The 11369-nt window shown below is 34.9% G+C and overlaps 1 protein-coding gene and 1 pseudogene across 1 annotated transcript; one reads left to right on the forward strand and one right to left on the reverse strand.

The window, feature by feature from the left end:
- The first annotated feature begins 995 nt into the window (after window positions 1–995).
- LOC148915225 (cell wall / vacuolar inhibitor of fructosidase 1-like) lies at window positions 996–5516 on the forward strand (annotated as a pseudogene).
- A 4915-nt stretch (window positions 5517–10431) lies between these two features.
- LOC148915226 (uncharacterized) lies at window positions 10432–11068 on the reverse strand. The gene is made up of 2 exons (XM_089041273.1): window positions 10748–11068; window positions 10432–10662 (listed from the first exon to the last, which is right to left on the reverse strand). The coding sequence occupies exons 1-2, from the start codon at window positions 11066–11068 to the stop codon at window positions 10432–10434; spliced, it is 552 nt and encodes a 183-aa protein (XP_088897399.1).
- Window positions 11069–11369: the final 301 nt, after the last annotated feature.

An 11369-nucleotide genomic window follows, 5' to 3' on the forward strand; every position in this document is an offset into this window, starting at 1 on the left:
ATAATTTTTCTTTTTATAAGAAACACAAATTTAAGTTACAAACTTCCATTAATACAAAGAAAGAGAATCATGATGCAGAAGACACTGTTGATAATAATAGTGAAGATTATTTGTACCATTCCTTATACTCAGTTCTGATGATTTGACTTCAGTAACGGGCAAAGTTGCATCTACTAGATGGTCATTGGAACCATATTCCTTTGAATTCTGCTAACCAAGAGGAGCCTTTGGTTCTGATGAAGACACAAGAGCAACCAATTGCACCACTAAGAGTATATCAAAAAGCAAAAACTTTCACCATATAGCATGTACTCAATCATCCATACATACAAGGGGAGAATGGAGATGATGTGGCTCATAGAATCAAAGCACGATAGGTAAAATGGAGGGTTTTGTTAAGCATATATATAGTGTGATCATTATATTTTGCTAGAATTGAAAGCTAAGTTTATAGAACATCAGTTAGACCAGCCATGCTATATGGGACTGAATGCTGGACAGTTAGAAAACAGACATAGTCATAGTTCCTGTAGGTACATATTAGCCAACTGTTACAACCAGCACAGTGATATGCACACCTCTATCTCTGTTTCTTTAACGGCATATTAGCTATTATTAGACACAAATTGTTAAGAGATCAGATTAAAATATTTGTCACCTTTTGAATCCTTCAAAATTGGAGATGTTTGCTGAATAATCTTTGGTATCCTTCAAAATTGAAGGGTCATTGCCTCAACCTCAAAACCAGAAATAAATAGTCAGAATTTGAGATTGGGGCATAAAAACCGAACCTTGTTATTGGAAGGACCATAGAAACTCCATGATAGGATAGCTTCATCATTTCCTTCCATTGAAGACAGACACTAGGAGGCTAGGCGGGCGCTAGGCGGCTGGACGGGTCTCCTAGGCGGGTTGGGTCTTTTTTGGGTGCCGAACCCGGAGGATGAAGCAGCAGAAACCGAAGAAAACAAATCGAAGCTTGAGTTGATAGAGAAATGGCTGTGACTTCCACTGCAACCTCCGTCCTCTGCGAGTGCAAGCTTCATGTTGGCATTGAATATCTTTAAAGGGTATAGCCGTGCGGCTATACTATTTAAATATTCGAATATATTAATCTTTCAAGCGGATAGCCGAACGACTATACCTTTAAAATATTCAAATGTATTTAGATAGTATTGCCGACCTACTATACCTTTAAAATATTCTAATATATTTGGCGAGTATAGCCGCCCGGCTATTTAAATATACAATTTTGTCATATCATTTTAGGGTTTGGGGCTAAAATACCACTTTAGTCCATTGGGCTAGAGTTATTTCTTCAATTATTTTATTTGTATAAGCGATATTGGGGAATGAGAATTTAAATTCTTTCTAATACATCCCATTCTAATGATTTCTAGCTATTAGCCCATTGGGCATGAATAAAAAAATGAATTTTATTTATAACAAATAACACGGGTTAAACCAATAAATACAACAACAAAAAAAGGGATCCGCTAACATTTTGTGGATCAAAGATTGTTGAATTTCATAGTATAAACTTGCTTGTATATGAATTTACTTTCTAAAATGTCTATCATAATTATGAACTAAACCCAATTACTGCCTTTTTCTCATTGCACTTGACAACCTTGCTCTTCTGCTATAAGATATATTAGTCTGCGTTGTATTCTATGTAGATGAAAAATTGGATACAAAACAGTCTAACAAGACAACGAAGAGAAGTTTGCAGCTCTGTTTTGAAATAATTTGAAGGTATCAGAGGTCATATGGCATTGATATACAAAGTATTCTAAATGAGAATTCAAAAACATGTGTTAGATGAGAAGTAAGATCTCATTATTACACATACCATACCCACGTGCACATGAAATTCCCAATGTGAAGAGGGGAGAAAAGTGCAATACCTCCCTTGTATCTCGCAAGCATAGGAGATCCAACCTTACATGAGGATGTCAGTTTGATAAAGAAGCAAGATGCATCCAATCATACATTAATACCGGCAATCACAGCCCATATACTCAATTTTAATCAAGAGAAATATAAAGTTACCCAGAAGCTGAAGCACTCAGGATCTTGTGGTGAAGGCATCATCGCTTCCACGCTGTGAAGTCTCTCAAGTCGTCTTCGATCTATAAAGAGACTCTATCATACATCTCAAAAGGGCACATATGGATACTTAACACAAGAACATGGGAAGAAACCATTCTTATGTACACTGGCATTACATGTAGGATAATCTCCGGAGTCTCAAGTACCTATGTGTTAGATTTGATAGGGGAGATGGTGCCTCAATGGAGAAACTTTTTTCAAAGTGCCCCGTACTTGAAGATTTGACTGTACTTGGGAATTTTAGAGTCGATTTCAAAATCTCTGCTCCTGAATTGAAGACAAGCATCACAAATACAGAAATAATCGTACGTTCCAACTCTTCATCAATTCCCCAAAGCTTGAAAACTTGATTGTCAATGTCATCAGAATTGAAATTAAATTGAAAAAAAATTGATTATACTTCTTCATCAATTCATTATAATTTTCATATTTAAAAAAATTGAAATTAAAAAAAATTTAGATAATAAACCCTATTTTTATGGAATACAACCACCCATTATCTTTTTTAATTCAAAAAAAAAAAAAAACCTGTTGTGGGCTCGGAAGAGCTTGCAAATAGGCTAGAATATATAAAAGAAAACCCGCCTAGCGTTTAGGTGTCCATGTGTCAAAAATGTATATCCGCTGGCTATACTTGTTTTTTTTTAACATTTAAAAAAGGGTATAGCTGTTATACTTTAAAAAAAAAAAAAGAACGTGTATAGCCGGCTATACTATTTTAAATATTATTTAAAAACCCGCCTAATGCCAGGCTCTCAGTGTAAAAATAGTATCGCGTGGGTACACTATTTATTTATTTTTATTAAAAAATCAAGTATAGCCGCAAGAAACTATTTGTAAATATTAAAAAGGACTCGCCAAGTGTTTAGGTGCACATGTCAAAAACAGTATAGCCGCCTGGCTATACCGTTTTAAAAAACATTAAAGACCGATTATAGCCTATAGGCGAATTAAAAATACAAATTTATAAATAAACCCAATTCTACTATCCAAGAATTTAAAAAAACCGAGTATAGCCGCCCGGCTATACTGTTAATTAAAAAAAAAAATACAATCTCTATTGTCTCCTTAAAAAGCAATTGATTTTGGTTTTTTATTTTTCATTTTTATGTTATATGGATATGGTACCAAAAGCAGCTTATCTGAATGATCTCTTGCAGAACTAAGAAAATCAAGTTGGATTTGGATTTCCGTATTAAGAAGTTTACTGAAACCTTATTTGTTTAGTATAGTCAACCAAGCTTCACAGAATTATATGAAGGGACTCACATCTTAGCAGATGTGCAGTATTCAAGCTTCTTCATCTTTTATTTTGCTTTAAAAGATGAAGAATTTAAATCTCTCTAGCATTCGTATTTCTCATTTCAAGTTTCCCTACTTCCAGGAAGCCAATGCAGGGTTTACTTGCCAATGGATGCCAGTCTCATTGACAAAACCTGCAAACAAACACCCAGTTATGATGTTTGTGTCTCTACTCTTAACTCTTAACTCAGACCCTCGAAGCACTGGTGCAGATGTGTTAGTTCTAGGGAGAAGAGAGGTCTTAGGATAATAGCTTGATGATGAATATAAAGCTTTTGAAAAAGTAACAAGATAATTTTATTTTATTGATTGAAATAAGAAGGGTACAAGAGCCTTAGAGATAGTTGGATACAAGAGGTGGCTGATGGGGTTTAGACAGCTGTAGTTAATTCAGCTTTTTCTAACTTGAATACATAATTGGGCTGCTATAGCTATATATAGAGTAGCTAAACCGACTCAAAGGATGGCAAATATCTAGTGAAGTCGGTTATTGCATAGTAAACCGACATTTCAAAATGTTTTCCAGCCACTAGTTAGAGCAAGTCCAGCGAGCAGCCCAGCCCAAGGGGGGAAGTTCTTCCAGCGGACAGCCCAAGCTCGGGAGGTGTGGGACCCACCAACCTGGGCTGGCCCGAAGGCAACTTCCGCCCGAGGTCCAAAATGAAGGGGTGATGTCACCTCGACGTTAGGGTGACGTCGAGCATGCGATCAATTTTTTTGAATGTGCCGACGCGCGACGCAGTCCAACGGCTAGAAGCCACGTGGCACGCCCCGCTCCGATTTGCTTCTACACCTTCATCCAATGGCTGGCGTTTTCTAGCAATAAAATTATGAAAAAAAATCTAAATTTTTTTTAAAAAAATACTAAAAAATACTTTAAAATTCTGATTTTTTTTTTCCTATAAATACCTATCAATACCCTTCACTTTCAACACCAATTCTCATACATTTTATTCTACTTCTACTATTACTCAACATTTTATTCACTCTTCACTCAACATTTTCATCTCTTTCACCTTGTATTTTTATTTCTTATTTTTATGGCTTCTTCTATCGAAACCGAGGGATATGGAGCACCATGGAAGATGTTTCTTTGTGTGAGGCTTGGCTCTGAGTTTGTCATTGTCCCGTGACAGGCAATAAGATGAAATTTTTCCGAAATTGAAATTTTATCTTATATGAAATTTGAAATGAGATGAAAATCTTATCTGAAATTTGAAATTCATCAGAAATTTGAACCCAAATTTATCTAATTTTGAATTTTGAAATTCATTCGAAATTTGAACCCAAAAATTTATCTGAAATTTGAATTTTGAAATTCATTCGAAATTTGAACCCAAAAATCTTATCCGGAAATTTTATCTGATTATGAATAGTGTTGACAAGTAGGAACCAGAAAATTTTATCCGAAAATATTATCCAAATTAATTATTGAGGTAAAAAAATTTGTGAATAAAACAAAAAAATGAATAGTAACTGCCCTTAGCCATGACAACGGGTGGAAACACAAAATACTATTTGCAAGGGCAACCACTATTCACGTGAATAATGGCTGCCCTAGCTGCCCCCTTGCCATGGCTAAGGGCAAATGGGTGGAGTTGCTCTTATGACATGAATCTAGAATAGTCTATTTACAATACATTACATAATTAATTGGATGTTTCTAGTGTAGAGCTCAAATTTCACTTGTTATCTTTTCTCAAATTTTCTAGATTTTTCTATATTATTCTAGTACAAGTGTGCATTATTTTTTAACATGTCAATGGCTTAGGCCTCATTATGGTTGATGCTGAATAGTTTAGGATAAGGCAACCGGTGCTCTGAATAAAGCCAACGAGCTGCTTAAGCAGAGCCCAGGAGATCAAGCCTTACTCTCTTGCGTCAAAACATACAATGAGGTTTTACAAAATGATGTTCCACAAGGCAGTCAAGCTTTCACTCAAGGTGATTCTAGGTCGGCAGAGCAAGGCATGAATGATATTGCCACGGAAGCAGATTCATGTGAAAGTGGTTTTTCAAGCAGCTCTCCTTTGGTAGATAACAACAAAGCTCTCCTTGATGTTGCGGCTGTGGCTGCAGCAATTGCCAGGACATTGCCTTGATATGTACTTCTTCTTGTTGTTGGTTTGTTTAACTATGTTAGTTTCCTTGGTAAATCAATAAATCATTTCAGTATCTAAAATCCTTAAGCTCCATTTGGATGGAGGGATTCGAAAGGATTTGGGTTTGACAATAAAGCTAAATTTGCTAAAAAAACAAGAACTGCATTAGATTAAATGTATTGGAATAAGTAGATGCGATATATTTGAAATGGATTTGAAACAACTATATCCAAGGAATCATATGAAATATTCCATTTGTTTTCTTCCTTTTTTGCTTGTCCAAATCTTGACATGCTTGTACTACATCCACATATTTCGAATTCCTCCCTCCAAATGGAGCCTTACTTTATTTCATCGTTATCATTTACTAATGATGTTAATACACTCAAATTACTTTAGACTAATTTGATAATCAATTGCATTCCTTGAGTGATACTGATATGAACTGAGTTTACTGTGATTTCTTGTCCAAGCCACCCTTTTACTGCTGATGTAATATCTTGTCCACGCGGCACAAGAATGCTGACATATGTTATCTGCCTTCTTCATGCCTCACATCTTGACAGGAACGGCCCACCCAAGTGTGTACTTTTGTTTCCAAGCTTTGTTTCTAAGCTTTGTTTCTAGTTTCTGGTTTTTTCTGTTTGTTGTTTTGCCTTGTTCCCTGTTTCTTTCCTATGAGGCCACAAAAGCTTTGGGGCAAAAAATGATACTGATTGTTTGAAGCATATGTTTCGTTCAATTTTCCCATTGTTTTTACTTGAGCACTTTGGCTTGAAATAGGTTGGTGTGAGAGGAGAGCAGAATGATGATCAACTTTAAGACATGTGAACCAACACAAAATTTAGACGCAATTGAAACTCGCAGCACATGGTTGAAAAACCGCCTGCAAGACGAGTGAACATAATAATATGTGGCAATCTGCCAATCCATCAAATTGAAACATGAGTATAAATTAATTGGCAACAGAACCAGAAAAACAAGCCCAACAAGGAGATCCATTTTCTTTTGAATATAAGAACCAAGAAGCAAAACCCCGCAATGAACAAGCTGGACAGCACCTTATCCCCATTCTCAGAAAATGAGTTGCTCAATCTTAATCCTTGTTCATTTTTTATTTTTTAAAAGGACCTGCTTGTGTCAAAAACCGTATAGCCGCGCGGCTATACTATTTATTAAAAAAAAAAAAACCCGTAGGGCCGAACGGCTATACTATTTTATTAAAATAACCGAGTATATCCGCGGCTATACTATTCAAAAATAGTATGGCTATTCTGGTTTTTAAAAAACATTAAAGAACCGAGTATAGCCAGGTGGAGATACTATTTAAAATAATAAAAATTAAAAAAACGGAGTATAGTAGACCAGCTATACTATTTATATAAGAAAAGAAGACCAGCGCACACTCACGTGTCAAAAACATTATAGCCGGGCGGCTATTCTATTTTTTATTAAAAAACCGTAGTATAGCAGCCCGGCTATACTCGTTAAATAATTATGTGTAAAAGGTATAGCCGCGCGGCTAGACTATGCAGTTAAAAAAAAAAAGAAAAAAGGACCTCCTAGTTGCATTAGTTTATACTTTATAGATATTAATTTGCTAGTTTCAACATATCCAAAATAGATATTGAATAGAGGGAATTTTCACATTAAATCAATATGAGAATTATGTGCATAATACTTGAATTTGTGTGTCTTATTAAAATTTTTGTAAAAAATACATGTATTAAACATGAAAAATATGTACATACATGTGTAACATGAGTATTTTATGTTTGCTTTTTAAAAATGTGAATTTTATTGAGTCTCTAAGATGTGTACAGAACACAGATGTATTATTGAAAAATACGTATGTATGTGTATAATACAATATTAAACATGAAAGTGCTAAATTCTTTATACGGGTTATAACTCTAGAAAATTAAAAAATCAAAAGGGGACAATAGAGACTCTGGTAATGGCCTAATAGTAATAGATAATGCTCTAAAACTACTTTTATTGATAAACGAAAATTGGTGAACAAAATTTTAAAGAAAAAAAGGATCCCAGTATATATACATAAAGCGTATAGCTGCTCAGCTATACCATTTATTTTAAAAAAAATTAAAACTAAAAAAGGGCAATAAAGTCGCGCTGCTATATTATTAAAAAAACATAGTATAGATGTGCGGCTTTACTATTTATATCTATATATATAAAGCAAAAGGTAGAGAATCGTGAAACATTCAAAATACCAAAAAATGTCCTTGGTTAATTCAAACATTAAGAATTGAAATTATTAATTACATGAGGATAATATGGTAAATTCAAATTTTTATATATTAAAAAAATTAAAATTAAAAACAAAATCAGATAATAGGTCATACTTTTATGGAATATAACTACCCATGTTATCTTTTTTTAATTTTAAAAATAAAAGAAAAAAGACGCATGTGCCAAGTGGCTAGTATATAAAAATAAAAAAATAAAAAAAAAAAAAGGACCTATCTAGCTTCACAGTGTCAAAAAATATATCTGCCCGGCTATACTTGTATTTTTAAAACATTACCGCGTATAGCCATGCAGCGATACTATTTAAAAGAAAAAGAAAAAAACCAAATATAGCCGCTCGGCTATACTGTAAATTAAAAAGGGCCCACCCCGTGCACAGGAGCCCACGTGTCAAAAACATTATAGCCGTCCGGCTATACTATGTAGTAAAAAACAAAAATGAAGAAACAGTGGACTGCATTGCCTTCAACAATCTTGTCACTGCCAGAGTCTTGACAGAAATCAAAATTTCTCTCCTCTGGCACAAAAAAAATTATGGACAAGATAGAAGGGCTATCAGATGAACCACTTTCCTTCCTTTTGTTCAATTGCTCCATAGCTCCATAAATAGTAGTACCATGTTCTGGCATGATCAGCTTGTCGCAATAGTGGAATATCTTCATCCTCAAGAATCTGTTGCTTACCTTTATTCATTAATGGATTCGACCACCAAAATGAGATTGACCTAAATAACCCTTGCTTTTGCAAAAGGAGTTACATTGTTATTTGAACTGAGGTCACCTTAACGTTATCAGAATCCGCACCTAGCAAAGGTGTGTAGAATGCATCATCATGAGTTGTTCACCTTTCGAATAATTACTTCCCTGAAATGCACTAAAGAGCAAAAGAATTGATCAGGTAAATAAAAAATGTTTAGAATTCTTAACCGAGACTGCCTCATCCCAATAGTTTCCCAAAGAGATGAACTGCAAAGAACACTGCAATAAAAAAGGCAAGACCGAACAAAAGAGTATGTGGCTTCTTTACGCTTATGGTAAAAGCCAGAAGCACCCAAGTGAACCCTTGAAATAACAATACTAGCCATCCAATGGAGAGGTAAAACAGTCCGACATGAATTTACCTTCTCAACGATTGTCCATATCCCAAAACCGAAGTACGCCAAAGCCAAACCAGCATTGAAAGTGACCGAGATTATTGACACTGTAGAGAAGTTTTGAGACTGTGATGGAGCTTTAATCTTGTTTGATGATATAGAAGCAAGATATCAGCTACAATCATCAAAATATGGTTGATACATGAATCTGGATTGATAATGGCTAAAAGGCCAGAGCTGCATGCATTTCCAGCCTTAGTTGAACACTCAGAATTATTGTAGAATATGGTCCAGAAAACTTCTCCCATGCTGTGTCTCAGTGAGTTAGAAAATCTGCAGATTTACATTGGAAATTGTTTTTGAAAGCAAGCAAGAGGTCTGTAACTTAAATCATGGTATATAAGCAGATCTATTGTAGTATAGTCTGCCTTGTTCTTTCCTTGTATTCCTACACAATTGCCTTAAGAATCTACAAGTTCCAGCCAGCCATGAAATTAATGCGCACATTTACTTCCATTAGAATCTACAAGTTCAAAGAAACTGATGACCGACAAATGATTAATCTCTCCTTCAAAACTAGGATCTAGTGAAAGGCTACTCTATATCATGATTCATGCTTTACCTTAATGTTCAATACATATAGATTACAAGTGTGAAATGGCATATATAATATAAATAAATCGTAATTTCATAGGCTATATAGCTAGCTAAAGTAGTGAGCCAGTGACATGTAGAATATAAGCAAGACATTATCTGAAACCCAGAAAATCTTACCCTGGCTAAGCTCACTAGCAAATCAGCCTCCTTGTCTAACTTGCTCGAGAAGTTTCCCGCTTGTCATGCATTATACAACTACTTCACTAATTTCATCAAAGGCATGTGGAACATCTTCTAGGGCTGAATAAACAAGAGAGCTAGGCAAGATCTTCAACTCGGTTAAGTAAGCGCATTGATGGTTAGGCCTTCTCCAACCCATGAGGGGCTAAACTCAAATTTCCCCCCTCCAAAAAAAGTGACTATTTGGTTTTTGTCCGGACTCAAAATTTAAGTCCGCAACTTTATTAAATTGTTTAAGAATGGTTTAAGTCTAATTTTTTTTTATGGATAACTTTTCTTCATTCAATCTTTTTAAATAACTTCATAATTAAATTTTTTGAACAATTTGACCTAAAAAAATTAAAATTCCACAAATATAATTTTATTTCAAAAGAAAACACACAACATAATTATAAAAGAAAACACACAATACTTCAAATTCACCATAGATGAATGCCAATAGGAATAAACTAATAACTACCATCGTGGAGGCTTGGATAATAGTTCCCTGAATTATCTTCAGGATTAACGGTAGACTGTTGACCCCCTGCATGTTCTTGCATAATTTCATCTTCTTTATCCCCCCAATACTTCTTCTTTCTTGGAGTAAATTTGGACATGTCCATGGACATTATTTTTTGTTCTTAGGCTTCCTTATATTGTTGCTTATGATACACATAAGTATCAGCTTGATCTTGGACAAACTTGTCCAATATGTTGAGCTTTCGTCTCCTATCATCCTCGCCCCTCAGGCCCCTCAGGCCTTGGACTAGGCATGGTGATTTCGTCTGCATCGTTATCCAAATTCACCATACTTGCACTAGCTCCAGAAGAACGTTGTGCAGGAGGCTCATTTATATCATTCCACTTTGGGCAATCTTTTAAGATTTCCCAAGCATGGTACAACTTGAAAGGCCTATTTGGAAGCTTATTATCATTAAGAAATATTGTTTTTGCATACACATCCTACGCCTGAAAAAATAAATTTAAGTTTGGAGTTGAATAAAATTACAAATATAAATTTAAAGCTTTAATAAGAATGGTTACTTACCACATCATGTAAATTTGAGCCACTTTGTGGGTTCGTATTGGCCTTAGTCAAGCATGCATTCCAAAGAGAATACTGTTGGTTGATAGTATTGAACTGAGAAGCAATGGCTTGATATGTTCGTCGCTCGGGTCCACTAATGCCCGGATCATTTTCCAGAAACTTTTGATATACACGCTTCCAAAATGTGTCACTTGCTTGATTGGTGCCGCTTGCTTGATTGGTGCCAATAGCCCCATCTTCACTGACAGAAACCCACCCTTTGCACAATGCCTCATCTTCTTCGGGCCTCCAATTCACACCTCTTTGAGGTTTGGTGGACATCTTCAACAAGAATGAAATGAGATTGATGAGATTGACAAAGGATAAATAATTTGAGAAATAGATAAAATGTTTTTGGTAGATTATTTGAGAAATGGATGGGTATTTATAGAGTTTGGAGTGAGTTTTGAGGTTGGATCTGATCTAGATTAATTTAAAATATTATTTTGACCGTTGGATCTTTTTTTTTAACTGTTAAAATAGCTTAGATTTAATCTAGATCGTTAATTTAAAGTTACTATTATAATTTTAAAAAAAAAACAGATTCTTTGAATTCCAACGGCTCTTTGAGCTGGAAACGCAG

This window comes from Prunus mume, linkage group LG7 (genome assembly GCF_029339155.1).
Source record: "Prunus mume cultivar Tortuosa linkage group LG7, ASM2933915v1, whole genome shotgun sequence".
Taxonomy (NCBI): Eukaryota; Viridiplantae; Streptophyta; class Magnoliopsida; order Rosales; family Rosaceae; genus Prunus; species Prunus mume.

Bases quoted from the DNA above. Each gene is read 5' to 3' on its own strand.
- LOC148915226 (XM_089041273.1), bottom strand. From the start codon at position 11,068: ATGTCCACCAAACCTCAAAGAGGTGTGAATTGGAGGCCCGAAGAAGAT. The intron at 10,663-10,747 runs GTAAGTAACCAT...TTTCAGGCGTAG, and splicing joins GCTCAAATTTACATGATGTG to GATGTGTATGCAAAAACAAT.